Source organism: Myotis davidii, unplaced genomic scaffold, assembly GCF_000327345.1.
Source record: "Myotis davidii unplaced genomic scaffold, ASM32734v1 scaffold362, whole genome shotgun sequence".
In the NCBI taxonomy this organism is placed as follows: Eukaryota; Metazoa; Chordata; class Mammalia; order Chiroptera; family Vespertilionidae; genus Myotis; species Myotis davidii.
In genome coordinates, this window is record NW_006297152.1 from 2,507,629 (window position 1) to 2,529,326 (window position 21,698).

The 21,698-nt window shown below is 37.7% G+C and overlaps 2 protein-coding genes across 5 annotated transcripts in view; one reads left to right on the forward strand and one right to left on the reverse strand.

Annotated features, from left to right (window-relative positions):
• TPR (translocated promoter region, nuclear basket protein) overlaps window positions 1-16,770 on the forward strand; it is a 64,361-nt gene extending 47,591 nt beyond the window's left edge. For 2 of the 4 annotated variants that reach the window (XM_006772943.2, XM_006772945.2), the window contains exons 43-51: window positions 8,025-8,206; window positions 9,319-9,387; window positions 9,498-9,592; window positions 10,731-10,837; window positions 12,035-12,130; window positions 12,258-12,417; window positions 14,090-14,208; window positions 15,922-16,017; window positions 16,566-16,770. In XM_006772943.2, coding sequence (XP_006773006.1) covers window positions 8,025-8,206; window positions 9,319-9,387; window positions 9,498-9,592; window positions 10,731-10,837; window positions 12,035-12,130; window positions 12,258-12,417; window positions 14,090-14,208; window positions 15,922-16,017; window positions 16,566-16,621 — 980 coding nt within the window. In that variant the 3' untranslated portion in view covers window positions 16,622-16,770. Of the gene's footprint in view, window positions 1-8,024; window positions 8,207-9,318; window positions 9,388-9,497; window positions 9,593-10,730; window positions 10,838-11,971; window positions 12,131-12,257; window positions 12,418-14,089; window positions 14,209-15,921; window positions 16,018-16,565 lie in introns of those variants that run through there. The other 2 variants (XM_006772944.2, XM_015569949.1) reach the window with 2 other exon arrangements.
• PRG4 (proteoglycan 4) overlaps window positions 16,713-21,698 on the reverse strand; it is a 14,838-nt gene continuing 9,852 nt past the window's right edge. The window contains exons 8-14 of the mRNA XM_006772942.2: window positions 20,804-20,871; window positions 20,172-20,249; window positions 19,043-19,179; window positions 18,610-18,766; window positions 17,962-18,159; window positions 17,466-17,591; window positions 16,713-16,904 (exon numbers count right to left, since the gene is read on the reverse strand). Of these exons, the coding sequence (XP_006773005.2) occupies window positions 16,807-16,904; window positions 17,466-17,591; window positions 17,962-18,159; window positions 18,610-18,766; window positions 19,043-19,179; window positions 20,172-20,249; window positions 20,804-20,871 (862 nt within the window). The 3' untranslated portion in view covers window positions 16,713-16,806. The remainder of the gene's footprint in view (window positions 16,905-17,465; window positions 17,592-17,961; window positions 18,160-18,609; window positions 18,767-19,042; window positions 19,180-20,171; window positions 20,250-20,803; window positions 20,872-21,698) is intronic.

Genomic DNA, 21,698 nt, shown 5'->3' on the forward strand with positions numbered 1-21,698 from the left:
TTGCTAAGTCATTGGTAAACACATTCCCTTTTATTTGGAAAACAAAAGATTAAAGAAGTCAACAATTTCAAATGAAAACGTCATAAAAATTATAACCATTCTCATCAGTTCATTCAGTTCTATGAAATTGAACTTGTTCTGCTTGAATCCAGTTTTTCCTGTTAATGGCAAGGTTGTCTTTCAGGGTTCATATGGCTTGCTCAGTAAAGTGGGTATCTCAGTCACAAGAGATTGTGTAAGGTAGACCCCAAGTGGGAAACACATTTTATAAGTTTCTTTGCCTTTGTAAAGGCATCAACCTTTTGGCAGGAGAAAGCTTCAACTCATCCAGATTACATGCACATAAAAAGAAGAACATGTTGATAACCGAAACTTAAGTGGTAGTTGAATGAAGTTGAAATTAATTGTACCACGGTGGATGAAGGCATGGAAAAAAATGCCAGGGAGCTGAAGTAACCAGTGACCATCTTGGGTTTCCCATAGCCCCAACTATTCATTTAATGTACAATCATTGTTTACCCATATTTATGTTACCCATGTAATTTCAACACACCAAAATAAGCTTAGTTTAAAATTTCTCTTTTGTAAGGAGAGAAAACAAATCTTTTGAGATGTTTCAGGGGCATTTACTTATAATTTAAATTTGGGGACATTTGTCAAAATACATCAAAAGATGTGGACATTTGACTAAATAAGATCATAAGCCATTATGAAGCAACTAGAGGCCCAGTGCACGAATTCGTGCACCAGTGGGTCCCAAAATCCCCAAGGGGTCCCAGATTGCGAGTGGGTGCAGGCCAGGCCTCGGGACCCCACAGTGCACAATTGTGTCCAGGGAGAGATGCAGGAGGTTGGCCAGTCGAGGAGGGCCCCGGGAGGGCTCCAGGGCATGTCCGGCCTGTCATGCTCAGCCCTCATTGGCCGGACCCCAGCAGCAACCTAACCTACTAGTTGGAGCATCTGCCCCCTGGTGGTCATTGTACTTCATAGTGAGCAATTGAGTGGCCTTAGTATATCATTAGCATATTACACTTTGGTTGGTTGAATGGCTGGCCAGTGGACCGGTCACTTAGCATATTAGGCTTTTATTATATAGGATACTTAATTATACATTTAAAGAAAAATACATGCATATGGCCCTTACAACACAAGCACTGTAGTGACAAGTACAGACCTCAGGAGAGCTCTGGCTGAAACTACCGTTATTTCACTGTTTCTTTAGGAAAATATACTCTAACTTTCAAGTAACATGATTTTGCTCTGGAAGGTAACCTATTCTTAGTGCTCACAATAAGAAAATATGTACATTTTTCTTATTCATAAAGGTGAGTGTCTTTTTTTTTTTGAGCCTTCTCCCAATTTCCGATAAAGTTCCGTAAATTCTGAAAGAAAAAGAAAAAATGCTGTTTACATAGCAAAACTTTAGTTCTTACTGTTTACGGGATTTCGTTTTCTTAAATAATCAAATACCTGATTATGACAATAAAACACAAATTATTTTGATAAAGCACAGAATATTTGCTTTCTAGGCAGAAAACTTTTTCAGTTTCAGTAACAGATCAATAGTCCCTTTGTCAGTGGAGAGAAATCTAACTTCAATTTTGTATCAGCTTACTTATTGGAGTAATAAATACAAGTAGAATAAAAATATTTAATTCTGTTGATTCTAAAGATATGCCTATTTAACCAAACCCATTTAAAACCAGCTTTAATATCAAATATTTTTTTAGATTATGTGATTCTGAAAAGCATTTGGGTTAGTCTGTTGTTTTTTTGAGAATTCTCATATAAGCACTTATTTGTTTAAGCCAATTTAATATAAATTAGCAATACCATACAGGGTAGAAATATCCTATATCTAGAACAAACATATAGTGATATACATAAACATACAGACCAGTGGAGACAAATCTCATAGCTTTCATTTTATTTATTTTTAAATCTTTATTGTTGAGGGTATTACAGATGTCTCCCTTTTTTCCCCCCTGAATTGTCCCCCTCCACCAGGTTCCCTCTCCGCCCCAGGCCTTCACCACCCTATTGTCTGCGTCCATAGGGGATTAATATATATGCATGTAAGATCTTTGCCTAATCTCTTACTATCCCCCTTCCTGACCCCTTCTCTCCGAGATTTGTCAGTCTATTTCCATGCCTCTGATTCTATTGTATTTACCAGTTTATTCTGTTCATTAGATTTCTTACTCGTTTGATTTTTAAATTCATCATTTTATTGTTCGTATTTTTATCTATTTTATTTCTTTTTCTTCTTCTTTCTCTTCTTAAAGAATACCCTTCAACATTTCATGTAACACTGGTTTGGTGGTGATGAACTCCTTTAGCTTTTTCTTGTCTGTGAAGCTCTTTATCTGACCTTCAATTCTAAGTGTTAGCTTTGCTGGTTGTAGGTCCTTATTATTCATCACTTTGAATATTTCTTGCCACTCCCTTTTGGCCTGCAAAGTTCCTGTTGGGAAATCACCTGACAGTCAGATGGGTGCTCCCTAGTAGGTAACTAACTGCTTTACTCTTGATGCTTTTAAGATTTTTCTCTTTGTCTTTAGCCCTTGGCATTTTAATTATGATGTGTCTCAGTGTGGGCCTCTTTGGGTTCCTCTTGTTTGGAACTCTGTGCTTGCTGGACGTACAAGTCTTTTTCTTTCACCAGGTAGGGGAAGTTTTCTGTTATTATTTCTTCAAGTAAACTTTCAATATCTTGCTCTCTCCTCCTCGTGGCACCCCCATAATGCAAATGCTGGTATACTTGAAGTTGTCCCAGAGCCTCTCTACAGAATACAGACCAGTGGAGACAAATCTCATAGCTTTCATTTTATTTATTTTTAAATCTTTATTGTTGAGGGTAATACAGATGTCCCCCTTTTTTCCCCCCTGAATTGTCCCCCTCCACCAGGTTCCCTCTCCGCCCCAGGCCTTCACCACCCTATTGTCTGCGTCCATAGGGGATTAATATATATGCATGTAAGATCTTTGCCTAATCTCTTACTATCCCCCTTCCTGACCCCTTCTCTCCGAGATTTGTCAGTCTATTTCCATGCCTCTGATTCTATTGTATTTACCAGTTTATTCTGTTCATTAGATTTCTTACTCGTTTGATTTTTAGATTCAGTTGTTATGTATTTATTGCCTCTTTATTGTTCATATTTTTTATCTTTTTCTTTTTCTTCTTCCTCTTCTTAAAAGAATACCCTTCAACATTTCATGTAACACTGGTTTGGTGGTGATGAACTCCTTTAGCTTTTTCTTGTCTGTGAAGCTCTTTATCTGACCTTCAATTCTAAGTGTTAGCTTTGCTGGTTGTAGGTCCTTATTATTCATCACTTTGAATATTTCTTGCCACTCCCTTTTGGCCTGCAAAGTTCCTGTTGGGAAATCACCTGACAGTCAGATGGGTGCTCCCTAGTAGGTAACTAACTGCTTTACTCTTGATGCTTTTAAGATTTTTCTCTTTGTCTTTAGCCCTTGGCATTTTAATTATGATGTGTCTCAGTGTGGGCCTCTTTGGGTTCCTCTTGTTTGGAACTCTGTGCTTGCTGGACGTACAAGTCTTTTTCTTTCACCAGGTAGGGGAAGTTTTCTGTTATTATTTCTTCAAGTAAACTTTCAATATCTTGCTCTCTCCTCCTCGTGGCACCCCCATAATGCAAATGTTGGTATACTTAAAGTTGTCCCAGAGACTCGTTACAGTATCCTCATATTTCTTTTTCGTTTTTCTTTTTGCTCCACTGATTGGGTGTTTTTTGCTTCCTCATTTCCAAATCATTGATTTGATTCTCGGAATTGTCTACTATTGAATCCCTACAAATTATTATTTATTTCAGTTAGTGTATGCTTAATTTCTGACTCAACCTTTTTCATGTCTTTGACATTCTTACTAAGATCCTTGAAGGTCTCATTATGTCCCTTGAACCTCTGTTTGAGTCCCTTGAAGCTCTCATTAAGATCCTTGAGTAATGATGTAACCATGGTTTTGAACTTGGTATCCAATAGTTTGTTTGCTTCCATTTCTTTCATTTGTAACATGTTTCTTTGTTTCCATATTTTGGCTGCTTCCCTGTTTTTGTTTCTATGTATTAGGTAGAGCTGCCTAATTGGTAGAATTGCCTTGTGTAGTAGGTGTCCTGTAGGGCCCAGTGGCTCAGCTTCCCCAGTTACTTGAGCTGGGTACTCTAGGTATGCCCTTGTGTAGGCTGTGTGCTCAGTCTTGTAGTTGGACCTTGATTGCTGTTGGTGTCACTGGGAGGAATTGACCTCCAGGCCAATTGGCTGTGAGTTCCAGCTGCATCTACAGTGGAAGAGCAGCTGTGCAGAAGACACCCCTATGGAGCAGGACTTGCTTCAGTGGTGCTTTGATGCTCGCTGAGTCTGGCCCTTGAGTGTGTTGCTTGTGGATGTGTACAGTTAAAATCTGGTATGGTCTGAATCTGTCCACTGGGTGTACTGGCTCTGGGACCTCCTGGGAGGTGCAAAGTCAGCCACTTCCTGGGTCCACCTGGCAGGAGCTACAGAGAGGAAATCTTGTAGATGGCTGCTACTTGTATTGGACTTGTGAAGTGTCCAGGCAAGGCCCAGCTGTGAAGCAAGGCAGGCTGGTGCTAGTGCAGGGTCCTGGTTGGGCCTTTTATGTATAGGTTTGGTACACACTGACTCCAGCTGCTGCTTATTTGAAAGTTTTTAGGAAAATCTGAAGCCTGAGTCAGGACAGGCCATTCATATGGAAAAGCTGCTGCAAACAGCTTGGGTGGGGCTGCAAATTGGATGGGGTGGGGTCTCAGAGAATCCACCAGGGCAGAGGGAACAGTGGGAGCCAAGCTCATGGAAACTCAGGGCTACCAGTCAGCTCTGAGATGGGGGAGGTCCCAGCACAGGAACAATGATCCCTGCAAGGACCCCCGTCTGGGGGAAAGCCACCCCCAAGTTGCTGCCCTGATGCCAGACAGTCCAGTTCCTTCCTGTATGTGTCTGGGCCTCCCAAAGCTACCCAACGCTAGAGATTGAGTCTGAGTAAATTCATGCACTGGCCCTTTCAGGGAACACGTGGGTCTCCAGCAGCCTCCATGTCACTCAGCCACAATCCCCACTGGATTTTACAACCCGAAGTTATGGGGGCTTCTCTTACCAGCTCTGGAACCCTAGGCTAGTGGTCTGGTGTGGGGCTGGGACCCCTTATTCCTCACAGAGAAAAAGCAGCCAAAATGTCCTTCCTGATTAAAAAAAAACAAAAAAAAACAGCACGGGTACCAGTTCAACCCATTCTGTGCCTCTGCCCCTCTTACGAGTCTCAGTGTGCTTTCTTCTTTACTTCTCTAGTTGGACTTCCATTTAGCCAGCTTTCAGGTGGTTCTGAATGATGGTTGTTTCGTATTTCAGTTGTAATTTTGATGTGGTTGTGGGAGGCAGCAAGTACCAGGGTTTACCTACTCTGCTATCTTGGTTCTCAATCATAGCTTTCATTTTAAAGCATTAGCTTTTATGGCCCAAGTACAGTGAATAATTCGGGGCTGTAAAACTGGATCCAAATGATGTTTCTGGCAGATGGACTGAGTGAGTTCGGATTTTACTAAGATGACCAAGCTTTGCATGCTGTAAGGATTCCTTTAAAGCCTTTTTAAAGCAATCTGTTATCAATCAAAGAATGCATTCCATTGTCTCCAAGGGGCCTGAGAGCCTTTCCTTCAAGGGTGCCCCTTATCATGGACTTGTCAGCAAACACAAACAACAGAAAATGGAAAGAAAGTGTGCACAATAAACTTCAAATTCTCAGGAGGTAAAAAGAGTGGCTTCAGGACGCCTGAGTTTCAAAGTGGTAGATTTTCCTGGAGGATGATGGCTAGAATGGAGCCCAAGCACACGTGGCAGCTGCCACGTGTCTGGAGATGAAGATGGGGGAGGGGAAGAAACCACAGACCCAATATCACTTCTTAACTTCAAGCCAATGAACAGAGTACACACAGAGCGAGATCAACATACAACACACAAAGTAATTGAGTACTATCCTAACCAAATCTTAGATAAACTACAAGTTACAGATTTCAAATTCAAGTGGCCAAACAAAAGCAGCCAAACCAGTTCAAAAATCAGGTAAAAGTCCTACAATTATTCTCTTCTCCAGCAGGGAAATAAAATAAATGTGGCTCATTTCAAAGGAAAATGGAGGAGAAGGGAGTTCCTGGTTGTACACGCCAGGATGACTTACCCTGCTTCCAAACCGAGCACATCGACTTGCAGAGACACAACAAATATACTTAATGCGGTTTACCACAAAGACACAAACGGGTAGAGCCCTGAAATCCTGATCCTACTCTTAAATGAAGGCCCCCAAGTAAGTTTAAAATGCAGATAGCTTTGTCCAAAGGGAGAGAAAGCCCACATAGAGGATTCCTGGCTGCAGACTTACCCCAAAATGGAGCACCTTACCCCAAAACAAAACCAACGTAGATTGAAGTCCAAAGGCATTTTCTTATTCCAAATGGGCTCTGTGCTGATTTGGCCAGTGCCTGCCAGGGAAAGTACCTTCCGAGCCCCCAAGGCAAAACATCCTTCCTTGGAGGCTGTTCCAGGTTTGGCCTACCACGAGCACTAGCTCCTGGCTGGCTCACCAAATTGTTACTGAAAGCCAGGTTGTGTGCCCCATGTTTAGAAAGGCCAAAACTCAAAACGTTCGAGCTTGGAGTAAGGAAAGGTTTATTGATCAAGAAGACACCAAGGGAGAAGATGGGAGACCTAAATGGTACCTTATATCCATCTTACTCCCTGGCCTAGGTTAATGGTTTTTAAGGGGCAAGAGGAATAGTGCTGGCAAGGCAAGTTGTAATTGGGGTCCTTGGAACTTGGTCATTTATGGTAACAGGGCATCAACACTGGATCTTCCTGGACAACAGTTTCTTGGTGTCTGAAAGGGTTCCAGTGTTCAAGGTCAATTATGTCCTGGTCCTTTGGTTAAAGGGGGAGACTTTGGTTCCAGGTACAGCTGGAGACCAAAGCTCTTTCCTCTGCACATGCTTCACTACGTGACCTGCAGTTTTGGTCCGCTCTGAAATGAGCTTCAGGGTCTTTTTAGGACAGGTGCATTTTGAGCTGATTCTATGGTTACATCTGTAGGTATTATCTCTAATGTTACGTGTTTTAAGGGAAAATGTTCATATCCATTTTTCCCAGATACAAAGCATATAACAGATGCTCATTGAATACGTGCTAGAGAGTTTTCCTTTTTACAATCAAGCAGAAATTGGCCTAGTATCCTGGATAAAATTAGTGGATAGATTATGTACCTTGCCAATAGTTACAAAAATGCTTTTTCTGAGCATGTGTGCTTATACTGAATTATCACAATAAGCTTGTCAGGTTTAAGTACCAGGGTGGAATCTGAGAAACAGAAGCAGAAATAAGCAAAGTGACATAACCAAGGTCACAAAGCTATTAAGTGTTAAAGCTAGAATCTGTTCTAGACCTAACTTTTAAACTACTAAATTCTGTAATATCTTATTGAACTTTCAAAGTAGGTAATAGCTTCTGATGTTTCTATAATGTATATAGAAGACCGAGACATCTGAAGGACCATAAAATTCAAAATTTAGGAAAACCAAAATGTAAGAGTGTCATTATTGGGCTTTTCCCAATAGTCTTCATCCTGTTTGAGTGTAATACTGATGCCATAGTGGTCTCACTCTAAGTAATTTGCCCATTTTAATAACATGAGCCAAAATGTATTAAATATTTTATGTGTTAGACTAAGTGCTTATGTCTACTATCTGAATCCTTCAGAAAAACCTTTCTTGTAGATTACATCGGTTGCATTAACTAACCAAAGAGGTTCAGGAACTTGGCTAAAAGCCATACTACTGATAACTGCATACCCATTATCGCTGGGCCCACCATACCTCATTACTTTCCTTCTGAAAATATTACTGAAGTGAACATTCCTAGTGGCAAGATTCATACTTTAGGGATTGTCCAAGTTATTTTGCAGTAAGTTTAATAGTTCAAAATAAGCTTCTCTTTTCCTGTAGGTGAAGGAACTACGGGTACTGCAGAGTCCTCTTTTTCCCAGGACATTTCCAGAGAACAGCCATCATCAGCATCTGAAAGACAGACCCCTCGAGCACCTCAGTCACCAAGACGTCCACCGCACCCACTTCCCCCAAGACTAACCATTCATGCCCCACCTCAAGAGTTGGGACCACCAGTTCAGGTATTAAAAGTAGTGGTCATTCTGAAAAATGAACTTTTAAAAATCTTGGCTCCTTTCCCTTTCCATTAGATACTGCCTTTCCCCCCAGAAATTAAGTGAACCCTGTAATGTTTTGGCATATTTTTATCAAATTCTTTGAACTGAAATGAATCTCTGATTTCCTTGAAAGGACAAGGCTGACTAGAAGTTGTGCATAAGTTGTAACTGTTATAGTCATAGCAAATAAAAGTCTGGTCACTGTTTCTACAGGTTACAAAAGGAAAAAGATATTCTTGGATTTTAATTAATGTAAAATGTATTTTAGCAGCTGACCACCATCTGTTTTGAAGTGTTTTTTTTTCCTCTAAGTTGCATGTTTTTTTAAAAAGGAAATTCTGTTCTGCTTAACAAAACATTTTTCTCTTCATTTTTTAATAATCATACATATTAATTCCCACTTTGAAAATTAATGAAAGTGTGCATAACCCTTTACATGTAGCACTCTTTGGACTTCTATTAATCAGAAGCTCTTGCAGAAACAGGACAAGTACAAAGGCTCTATTAATAATCTAGCTTGAGTTTTAACCCTTTAGAGCATAGAACATTTCAAGTGTAGATTTACTAAAATACCACTGGTGAAGAAAACTGCATTATGTGAATGTATAGTCTTAAAAGAGTGTGTATGGATCCTGCAAAATCTATCAGTTTAAAAATGACTAAATTGAGAAACCATTTATATGTAGTTAGTACTGCTAGTAATATTTCCAAAGGATAAGTAAGCCATAAAATCCAAAAGCATACTTACTAATGAATAAATTAGTTACAAAGAAATAAGATATGATCAAAGATTAGTTTTAATTATTGGTTAATATTTTGTCTATTAGTTAATGAAATATTTGTTAGTTTAATGTTATAGTCTGTATAATTTAAAAAGTTGTCATAGTTTAAAACGGGTTTCTTTAGTATAAGATTAGTGGCAGTTTTCCTGAAAAAATATCCTGATGATTATTACATCATCTGCTAACATTTTGGTTATGGTATTACCAAGTAAGCATAATAAGCTCTATTGATATGTAGTGTTTGTTTCATTGTGTAATTCCTTTAAAACAAATGTAATTCCTTTCTTGGCCCAGAGAATTCAGATGACTCGGAGGCAGTCTGTAGGACGTGGGCTTCAGTTGACTCCAGGAATTGGTAGCATGGTAAGTACCTACCCCCCCCCCATGTAAAATCAGTTTATTTGTTCAGCAAATATTTGTGTAGTCGATATGTGTGTTTCTGTCATGCCTGTTTAATTCCTTTTTTGTTTTAGCAGCAGCATTTTTTTGATGATGAAGACAGAACAGTTCCAAGTACCCCAACTCTTGTGGTGCCACATCGTACTGATGGATTTGCTGAAGCAATTCAGTAAGTGAATGAAAGAGAAACATTTTGTGACTAATCAAATTCTTACTGTTTCACTGTTAATTTGTTTACATTTGATTGACTCATTATTCCTTGAGTCTTCTGTGTACTATTTTCAGGGGGTATTATGGGAGGGTTGAGATGTAGTGTTGGGGAAAATTATATAGAGGGAATGAAATACAGTTGCTTCCATCAGGAATTTGTAGTTTAGAGTCAGTGTAACAGTGATTAAAAACATGGAGTTTAGAGTTAGAATACCTGGGTTTGAAACCTGGCTGTTCTGCTTAATAGCTGTATCAAGTTATTTAGGTTCTCTATTCCTGAGTATCCTTATATTACTTATGGGAATGATGATACAATAGTTTCCACCTTATACGTTGTAAGAATTAAAGAATTTATGTTAATATGTTTAGAATATTATTGGCACATAGTAAAAAGCTTTGTAGATTGGTGATGTTGATAAGTACAGTGATCAGGGTGGATAGTATTGTGAAAGTGCTAAGCATATGAGCAAATAAATATAATATTAGTAATCTAGGAGAATAGAGGTATAAGCAATAGTCTTTATTAACACAAGTAAAGAAGTGATTTATTTCAACAATTAAGAGGAAAGAGTCCGAGAATACTTAATGGGAACAGCATTGAATCCCTAACACTTACTGAGCATTTCTATAAATCAGTTTATTTAATCCTCATACCAAGAGAGTATTATTGTTGCTCTTTTATAGCACAGAGATGGTAATGAATTTGCCACAGGTCAGCCAGGAAGTGGCAGTTTTTGGTTTCAAACCAGTCAGTCTGGCTCTAGAACCTATGTAAACTATTGTGCCATACCACTCCACGTAAAGGCTAAAAAGGCTTTCCATGTGAAAATATATGTGTTTAATAGATACATAGAGATATGTTTAATATATATGTTTAGTATTTACATAAATACATAGATTTCTAACAGAGTCAAGAAATATAAGGCATATAGTTCAGAAACACGAAAGTTATTTATATATAAATCAATTCCTAATCAACTTTATTTTCAATCTGTTTCCTTCTCATTTTGTTTATGCTCATTTTTTTCTATATTCTTTTTATCATTGTGCACAGGGTAACTTTACATTTCATCTTAAATCAATTTTTCTCTATTTAGTTCCCCACAAGTTGCTGGTGTTCCTAGATTCCGATTTGGGCCACCTGAAGATATGCCACAGACAAGTTCTAGTCACTCTGATCTTGGCCAGCTGGCTTCTCAAGGAGGTAAACAGCTAGATAAAGGCTTGTATCTCCTGGGGTTTACTTATATTTGGTAATGAACTATTGTGATGTGATTTTTTTTAAGTAAGCATATATAAATATAAAAGAAATTGAGATCTAAATAATTCCTCTAATGTATGGGGAAAGCCATAATATATGTACTATTTACAGGACATTGTCTTACATATAAATCTTTTTAACAAAGTTCTGAGTTCTTTAAACATAGACCCTAGCTGTTACATTTGTATCTTTTCTGGCACCTAGTATAGCATCATCTACTTAAGTGTTAAATATTTCTTAAACCAGTAAACATATGTAAATACTACCACCCGTTTTAAAGTTTCTGGAAGAAATGCAACATAATTTGTGTTTGATTTGACAGTTTCCATTTTACCAATAAAACACACAATTTAACATTTCTAGTTAAATGCATAATACAAGTTAGATATTTTCTGTTAACATTACAAATAAGAAAAAATGTTAAAAATATGTGGGATAAAATGACTCCTAAATTAAGTAATAATAGTTGGTTATTTGGACATGAATTATGCATTTCTGGAATTAATGACATTTAATCTTCATTTGGTACCCATATAGCCCACTATATTTCTGGGAAGCTATTATATAGCATTGTATATTACTTTAATAAGTCCTAAGCAAAAGACTAATCTGTAGTCCTCATCTAAGTCATGTAGTATAAATTTGTCCCTAATGGTTTAGCATATGAGGTTTAACACTATGCCTCTACAATAAGAAATTGTGAGTTAACTTCATATAAATTCAGAATTTTATGTGGCAATTTTTAGACTTGGAAGTTGCCATCACTTACTTTGTAACTTTGGGAAAGTTAACCTTCTTGAAATTTAGTTTTGATAGCAAAAAGGGGACTAAGTAATACCTTGCAGTTTTGGTGATAAGTAGAATCTAACATAGTTGGATATTCAGTAAAGTTACCTTCTATAAAACTATAAGAGCAGCTTTTAGCTGTTTTTTTTTTAAGATACTTATATTAGTGTTAAGGAGCTTAAAGGATGTGTTTAAATTGTATTTACATTTTGAGGGATTGATGTTTGCTTGATGGGCTAATTGTGGATTTTAACAAAGTTGTGTCTTTGCTGATTAATTTTTTTCTTTCAGATACCTCGCATATTGGCACTTTCGTATTCTTTCTCGTTCATTAATATTCAGAATTGTCTTTAGGTTTAGGAATGTATGAAACACCCCTCTTCCTAGCTCATGAAGAAGAATCCGGTGGCCGAAGTGTTCCCACTACTCCTCTGCAAGTAGCAGCTCCAGGTAGGTATCATATTACTAGATTGTGTGCTTTATTGGTAAAATGGAAACTTATGAGGCATCTTTGGGCTGAAAATTAGGTAAACCACAAAGTTAAAGTGTTCGTTGCTTTTCTGGTCTTCTTTTGAAGTGAACGTATTTACTGAGAGTAGTACCACCTCTGATGCTTCAGAGCATGCCTCTCAGTCTGTTCCAATGGTGACAACATCGACTGGCACTTTATCCACAACCAATGAAACAGCAGCAGGTGATGATGGAGATGAAGTATTTGTGGAGGCAGAATCTGAAGGGTAAATGTTTACTTTGTAATATTTGCTTGCCTTAGACTTGCCAGACTTATGCATTTGTTTTCCTTTAGCCAGGAAACAATCTGTTGAGCTGTATTTTCAGTTGCATCTTATTACAAAAGTAAACCAAGCCATCTATTTTGAAAGATTAATTTTTGCATATAATAATATTTTGGGACTTGGAGGTTGTTATTACAGAAGACAAATGTTAACTCCCTGAACATTGCATAATATGTTTATTCTAGAACAAAATATTTCTTTAAAATCACTGGTACCCTTCCATTAATGTAGCTGCTTGAACTTTTCCCCAAAAAAGAAGTCTTTTTGTGAAAGTTAGGAATATTAGGAAATGATTCAACTTTCCATTTAGTAGTGGGCTTTCAAATGAACCTCACTTGGAGATTGGGAATTGAACCCTGACCTCTTGGTTCATAGGTCGATGCTCAACCCCTGAGCCACACCAGCCAGTCAGAAACCTAATTTTTATAAATAAAAAGTTGGGCTACTTCATGGGTAGAAGCAGAGCTAGAAGTAGAACCCAGATTTGCTATGTAGAGCTCAAAGATTTTGTTTTAATATATTTTATTGATTTTTTTACAGAGAGGAAGGGAGAAAGATAGAGAGTTAGAAACATCGATGAGCTGCCTCCTGCACACCCCCTACTGGGGATATGCCCTTAACCCAGGTACATGCCCTTGACCAGAATCGAACCTGAGACCTTTCAGTCTGCAGGCCGACACTCTATTTACTGAGCCAAACTGGTTTCGGCAAAGATTTTGTTTTATTTAGCAATATTTTCTTGGCATAATCATTGGCCAGTTCTATATAAGGAAACAAGCAGGTCTACTTACTATGCTCTATCAGGGCTACTTAATTTGGGGGAGGTTATAGACCTTACTGAGAACACTAACTGCCGTTAATTCCATGCCATGTATGCAGGTCATTTCATATAAGTCATTTCTAACCCATACAATACCTTTGCAAAGTGTCATCATTTTACAAGTGAGAAAGCTCAGAGTCAGAGCATGTATGTCTGGTGACTGACTCAGCCCCATGTGCTTTAGCTTCACACCTGACCAGCACTGTTCAGTGTAGGCACACAGTCATGAGAGAGAACTTCCAGGTACATTGTTAACTAATAACTGTACTAAGATTGAAGTTGTTTTGTACTTCTATCTCCTCACTTGCTTTTGGATGTGCTTTCTGGAATGGGAGAGAGAAATGGACTTACAGCCATTGAGCCAGGGATTTCTACCAATAGCCTGTCTCATCTGCGCTAGAGCCCCTTTCGCGTTAGTGATCTGTTAATAGTTGTGACTTGTGAATTATTTTACTACTATACTCTCCTAGAAAGTTGTTTTGAGGTTTATCAAAATCTGGATAGTCTATCCCTGCAAATGTTAAGAATGTAAACATCCCTTGTCAAAAAGAAAATTATAAAAATGAGAAGAAAAAAACTAAATTTGGAATGTGAAAAGAGGCATGAGGAAGAAGCAACTTGTCCCCTGCCCCTTTAAAAATATACATGGCTACCAGTATCAGGGTTGGCAGTTTTGATTTGGAGTAGAACTCTGCATTAAGTGATAAACTATATGGAAAAGAGTTTGGAAACAATAGGATACACTCTAGGATCAGTTTTATATTTTCCTAATCGATTTTTGTTTTCCTTTCTTAGTATTAGTTCAGAAGCAGGCCTAGAAATTGATAGCCAGCAGGAAGAAGAGCCTGTGCAGGCATCTGATGAGTCAGATCTTCCTTCCACCAGCCAGGACCCTCCTTCCAGCTCCTCTGTAGGTAAGTTCCAGCTGTTGACTACATGTAACTTTACACATCACACTTGTTTGCAAAAGACACTTTTATTGCTAACAATTTTATCATTTTTCCCCCTGAATTGTAAAAAGCTTTATTTAAGAGGGAAATTTTATTTTCTTACAGGGAACTTGGTTTATATTAAAGAAAATTGGTTGTATTAGTGGTGCTAAAGGGGCTGTGGGGGGGATGGTTACTAAGGAGTAGTACTTTAGGCCTCTCTCTTGCCTAAACCAGAGCAGCTCCATTTTTGTTTGTTCTACATATTGGAGTTCTACAGCGGTCTGATACACAGTAAGTGTTCAACAACTCTCTCAGACAATATGCAAAGTCCTTTATATATATTGATTCATTTAATTCTCACATCAGTCCAATGTGGTAAGCATTCATCCCCAATTTATAGTTATGGAAACTTAAATAACTTCTCCAAAGTCACGTAACTAGTAAAGAATAGGCAAGCCCTGAGCAAGCTCACAAGTTTGCCTCCAGAGACGCCAATCTTAAACAATATACTATCCCAACATGCCTATCCATTTTTAGGTAGGGAATTACTTTGATTAAAAAAATATAGTCCTCAGTCATCCACTCCAATTATTTTCACTTTGAATTGTTATAGCAGTCATTCTCCAACTGCCAGGTTTTATGGAAGACATGCTCAGTTACCACGTTCTCAGTCATGGAACACTGCCATCTCAGGGTCTCTTCTCCCTCAGCTGCTTCTCTGGCACATCAGCCTAGAGCCAACATCCTTAGTTTCCAATCTCACATCCACCTTTTAGCAGCTGGTAACTTAAATCACTGCACATTTCATTGTGAAATATGGACATTCATAAGTAATCTTGCAGCTGAGATTAGAAATGTCATTATTAATAATACAATTAGTGAACTTTGGTGCCCCCAGTTATACTCCAACATCTCATGAAAATTGTTATTTCTCAGCAGAATTGGAACTAGTTATATCTTACTAGAGCTTGCATGGAAGTATATGGTTCTTGTTCCCTTTTCAGTATAATATAAAATTAGGATATCTTTAAATTTATTTGAAAATATAAAACACTAAACTTTCCCACCTGAACAGTTATTCATTTGGTTAACAAATATCTGAGTGTCTACCACGTGTTGTCAGGCAGTTTCACAGAAAGCACTATTAAGTGACATTTAAGTAAACACCTAAAAGAGGTTCGGGAATGAAGCTGTGCAGTCATTTGGGGGAAGAGCATTCTAGGGCGAGAGAAACGGCAAGTGCAAAGTCCATGAGGCAGGAGTGTGATGTGTTCAAGCTCAGCCAGGAGGCCAGTGTGGATAGACGACAGTACGGACGGAGAGATGAGCGGGTGCCAGGATACATCTAGTAGGTCATTGTAATTGCATTGACTTTCATGGATAAAGGGAGTTTTGAGAGGGCTTCAAACGGTGACATGATCTGACGTAAAGACTTGACAGTGTCAGTTTGGCTGCTGTGTAGAGAAGAGACTGAGAAAAGTAATGAACAGAAACAAGGAGAAAATTTGGAGGACATTCCAGGTAAAGATGATGTTTTAGACAGGATTATAGAGTTAAGGTTGTGGGAAGAGGTCATATTGGGATATAAATAAAGGAATTTTCTTTTTGCCCTTTTAAAAAAACCTTTCAAATATTGCAAACAGTGGACTCCGGCATTCATTTAGTTTTTCTCCATCTTAATGTTTTTCTTCTTAGATACTAGCAGTAGTCAGCCTAAGCCTTTCAGACGAGTAAGACTCCAGACAACATTGAGACAAGGTGTCCGTGGTCGTCAGTTTAACAGACAGAGAGGTAAATTTCTAACATCCTGACTACATGATAGGATGTGGGGTGATGATAAATGGAAGAATTTTTCTCATGCTTATTTAAGCCGCCAGCTAGTATCTCAGTTTTTTAAATGTTCCAAGGATTAACTATGCCTTGAGTATGATGTTCAGTAATATATATAAAATATAAACATTTTGTAGACAGATATGTATACCATAGGTGTGTAATGAATATGTGCTTCTATTTCTTCCTTGAATTCAAAGTAAGATTTAGAAAAGTGCTATGTGGTTATTTGGTATATCTTCGCCTATTATACTAGCTAAACAGTCACAGAGCTTTATTCTATTGTACAAAAAGTGTAATATTTTAATATCTCCATGTTTTCTAATGTAAGATTGCATTTGTCATAAAAATATTAATCTCATTGTAATGATTATCATTGAAGATGTGAAATGTTTAATTACTAGTTTTTGAAAACACTTTATAATGAACCAGAGTAAGTGAATACTCTAGTTTGGGGCTAGCTTCTTAAAAGATTCATTCAGTTTGATTTTTTTCTCTCTCTCTTATAGGTGTGAGCCATGCAATGGGAGGGAGAGGAGGAATAAATAGAGGAAATATTAATTAAATGTTCTATAAATTGTAATAACTGTGAATAAGATTGTCCAGTCTGTTTTAGTGTTATGATTGTCGAATTTAAAGACAGTTTTGTATTTAAATTGGTATGCTTATCTCAACATTCTTTATTAATAAAAGATATTTCAGTGTCAGATTTTATCATTGTTTTACTTGTCTGTTCTTTTGCCCACCGGTCTAAGGACAGTTGTACCAGACATTGGATAAGGTCTTCCCAGAAGGAGTAGTAACGGCTCTTGCTGTTCTGCTGGGCACATTCAAGTTATAGGCTTGATCTAAATAGAAGAGAGGGATCATTTTATTAAACATTTCTGAGAGTACTGCCTTGACAAATTGACCTTTTAATCAGGTTTAACTCTCCTTCAAAGTAAAAATCAAAAACCACTTGGGTTTTACTCTTTTTATATCTGATGTCATCTGTATAGGCAGAATAACACATTTCTGGATTTTTCAAAGAAAAGTGTCTCAGGTAATATAATTTAATAAGATTTGTTTCTCAGGAACTTACTTCTGATCTTATGGACTGTAATGATGCAAATCAGTATAACTTATGGTAAATGGGGCCTCCACTAAATGCCAAATACTGTTTTCAGGAGCAATTTTACGTAATTTTTTATCATAATAGACTCAATCTCATGAAGGATAGGGTAGCATTCAGTTGCAGTCCTTTCAATTTAATGTGAAAGAAAAGCAAAAATTTAAACTTTCTCTTCAGGGCAATTACAGTTTAATGTCTCACCTTCAGCTTCCATTGAACACTTGGTGTTTTGATTATGTTTGTATTTCAGAGATTAGATCACACCTTTAAGAAGCTATTGAGATTTTACTTAACTCACCCCTAGAAAAAGCATAGTAATCGTAGCCATCGGGTTTTCTGATGTTGGGCAGGGATATAGCTGAGGTAACCAAACTGGGAAGTCCTCTCCACAGTGTACTTGTTTGGGCTTCATTGTGGAGGAAACCTAGAGATGATATTGGAAAGAGCAGCTGTTAGAGTCAGACATACCACAGTATTAACTCCAATGTGGTCACTCAGTAGCTCTATTATCTTGGATGTTATTTAACCAGTGCCTAGTTTTTGCCCTCTCAGAATTGGTGCAAATAACTACCTTTTATCACTGTTTTCAGGGTTACAGTTTTATATATATTGTTCTTGGTAAGAGATAATTAAAATAAGTACCATTTATCAAGTAACATTTAAACTGCATTCCTTACCCACAAAGCAAAAGTATTGATCTTTGATGTTTTGCACCAATAAGCTTTAATAAGCCTTACATCTACTTCGTGTGTAAGAATTTTTAACACAGTAAAAAACAAAACAAAACACATTACCTTTGTCTTGATAAAGGACTCTGACAGGCCGCGAATATTGAATGCTGATGGTGTGTGTGTGAGATCCAATAGCCCGTTCAAAGCGAAGTCTTCTAACCTGTGTTGTTTCTCCGTACACTGGATAATTCAGAGCAGGTCTTCTTCCAGGGCACTGCCTGTTGGGTTCCTGTTTATAAGTATACTTCTGAACTCTGCCCCCTATTAGAAAAAAATAACAAAAATTAATTTAGTCCCCAAAAAAAGATGGAAAAGAGCTTTCACAAGGTGGAAGAAACAATGTTTTTCATAAAATATGTCTAGACAATAATGGCTATTAGTCAAGGGTATTATGAAAATAATTACTAAATCCTGAAATACTTGAATGATCAAATTCAACAGACTGCATAGCTATGTATTGAACTTTGTGTGAGAATACATCGATGACATTATATCAATAACCAGAAAACAGGTGAAATTGTTATTTGCATGTTGAGAGATCTAAATGTTTCTTAGTGCCCTCAATTTTTTTTTTATCGAAAAATATTTGATCCAGCTATTAAAGACATCTTTTCACAGTAAACCCAGTAGTAAATGAAAATATTCAATAAAACTTTTCTGGCAAATCAACTATTAAAAGTTGTGTGATTGTGTCAATTATGTAGCACATACCTCTCTTGAAAAAATACACAGATTCAGGTCTCTCCTTATATTTAGGTATTGAAAGAGCTGCCAGTATTTTTCCATTTAGTCCTCCAAATCCTTTTACAATTTGTTTGGGATACCCAGGATCTTTTACATCATTGGTGAAACGCCAGTACTGAGAACCCTAATCATTTAAAAGAGGAAGTGATGTTAACAGTTTTTTGGGGGGAAAAGGTTAGGCATTCATTCTTAGATTTTTAAGTATAGGAAGAAAGTTTTAACTCAGGTGTTTGAATAAGTTGACCATTAATGCTACCAAATTGTGTTAACTTTTGATTAAATTTTGATGGTAGTCATTTATTAAAATATGGAACCCCTCTGAGGTGAAATTTAAGCTGACTTATGTTTTCATAAAATAAGAACTATTTGCTGATTTCTCTTACAAAGATATTTTTCTTACCTTAAAGAAGAAAGTTTTTCCGTCACAGTTGCACCTAGTAAAAACAGTATCAATGGGAGAGGGAATACCCCAGACTTCAGTAATTCTACGAGGAGGAGATGGTGGACTGAGTGGATTTAGCATCCAGAAGTAATGACCTAAAATTGAAAGTGATAAATTAGTCTATAAGCTGAATGAATACTAAAACCTATCCCAGAAGAGACCAAAATGAAAACATTTTTAATTATCCTGAAAACACTGAATGTGTTAATGACCAGAAGTTTAGTGAGAACTGTATTAGCACAGAACATAGTGTTTGAACATTTCTGAGAGTAGATCTCTCAAGTTTGAAGTTTGACATATTTTAGTTTTCTAGAAAGAGCCTTCTCACTTTGTGACTTAACAGAAAATCACTTTTCTCTCAATTTCTTTATCTTTCAGAAATAAGGAGTTAAAATTAAAGGACTACTAAAATCTCTTCCTCTACTGAGCAAGTTTATGTATGACTTCCCTTCAGATTTAATCTAAGTAAACAAAGACTGGACTAGTGTCAGTACAGAGAATTAACATACAATTGCTGTTCTGGGATTTCTTCACAAAGAGTAATTAATACTGCTGAATACATCACAATCAAGATGTTATAATATTCGCCTTTTCTGGTGTTTGTGATTAGAACGCTGGCCCTTGTACCAAAGGGTCTCAGGTTCGATTCCAGGACAAGGGCATGTATGGGAGGCAACCAATTGATGTGTTTCACATCCATGTTCTTTCTCCCTACTCTCCCTCCCTTACACTCTCAAAAATCAACGGTGGTGAAAAATGTTATTTTCAAATACAGTAGAACAGGGAAAACAAATCCTGGCATCATTTCATCCGATGTGAAATTAAAATTTGAACTACTTTTTAATTCCTAATGGTAGGAACAATTAGCATCATCTCAAGCTCTTTGTTTTGTTACTCTAATATGTCTAATTTTATTAGTCTAATATTTTGGTAATTACTCTCAGGTTTTCATAAATTTCGTGAGGTAAGGTCATTAGTCAGGTTCCCCTTCAGAAAGCTCAACCCAAACTACTAACTCCTATGGCTTTGGTTCTCACAAATGCCAAGAACAAAATGATGGGCAGAAAAAAGTTTGTGCAGAGCTCACCTCGAAATGCAACTAATGTCCCATTGGCCAGAGTCGTCAGTCCATCTACTGATCTACCATTGCATAAATTGGTTTCATCTGAAACAAATTAATAAGTCAATACAAAACAAAATGAAAAAGGTTAAGTTCTCGAGTTTCATTTCCTCTCTTCATCATTTCCTAAGCTCTTGAAGGATATTACAATCTCTCTTTCTCCCCTCTCTGCTAAAAAAAAAAAGTGATGAATTGGAATAGACAGGTTACCTGATCTTAAAGTAAATTATTTATTGGACGTTTAATCTCAACATTCCATCTTTCGGTTCTTACTGCCCTTTAGATTGGGTTTGTAAAAATAATATTGCAGATTCTTGCTTTGCATTGTACTTTCTTTTAAGGGTGGACTCCCAACTAAATATTTTTGGTATTCTGTACACTGGCTCTGCCTACAGACACACTAACTTCCTAACACTAGGCCATTACTCCTTTCTCCAAATATCAAATAATCTTACTGTGATTACTCCTCCGCTTCTAAAGCTGTAAGACTTCACAAGTTAATAAGTTCAGGATTCTAGACAATGTACATATTAAATGAGGGCATTCCAGTTCTCATAGACTTACATTAACATTAGAAACTAAAAAACCAGTCTCTTTACCTGAAAGCATGGGGTTGACGCCAATGGCTTGATCGGATCCTCTCACTGTGAAATCAGCTCCGGGGATAATTAGAGGAGTTATCACGGGGGGCCTGAGAATCACAGAAGGTTTTTCTCCTTCAGCATCATTTGCATCTTCATCCTTTGGATGTTCTTCAGCCATTTCTGAGTTACTAGCTTGGTCAGAGCTGGTGGTGGTTTGGAGCAAATCTTCCTCTGAAGAAGCAGGGTTCATTGTAGGCACCGTTGATGTGGTTGTCTTTGGGGGAGATGGTGTAGGCTTTGGTTTTGTCACTTTAGGTGTTGTGTTGGGCTTTTTGGTGGTGGTGGGCATTTGGGGTGCTTTGGTTGGCTTTGGGGATTTAGCAGTCGTCACTTTGGATGTAGTTACTGTGTCTTCGGACGTATTTGTAGTCTCTTCAGTTGTAGTTGTCTTTTTTGTTGCAGCCGTCACTGCAGGTGCAGGAGTTGTTTCCTTCGGAGTAACTTTGGCCGATGTGGTGTCCTTGGTTGTGGTAGATGTCACCTGCTTGGTTGTACTTGTTTGGGATTCAGTGGTCTTGTCTTCTTTTGGAGTTGCTGTCTCTTTTGTTGTACTTGTAGAAGTAGCAGTTGTAATTTCAGTTGTAGTGTGTGTGCCTTTTTCTGTTGTCTTATCCTTTGATGTGGTGGTCGTTTCAGATTTGGTCCCTTCAGGATCCTTTGGTGTGGGATCTACAGGAAACTCAGGAGTTGATTCATCAGGGTCTCAGGAGGAGTGGGAGGCTCCATGGTGGTAGCTGGAGTAGAGGCCTCTGAGGTGGTTGGAGGTGTCTCAGGAGAAGTTGGAGCTGGCTTCTTGGGGGTAGTGGGCTCGGGCTTCTTGGGGGTGGTGGGCTCGGGCTTCTTGGGAGTG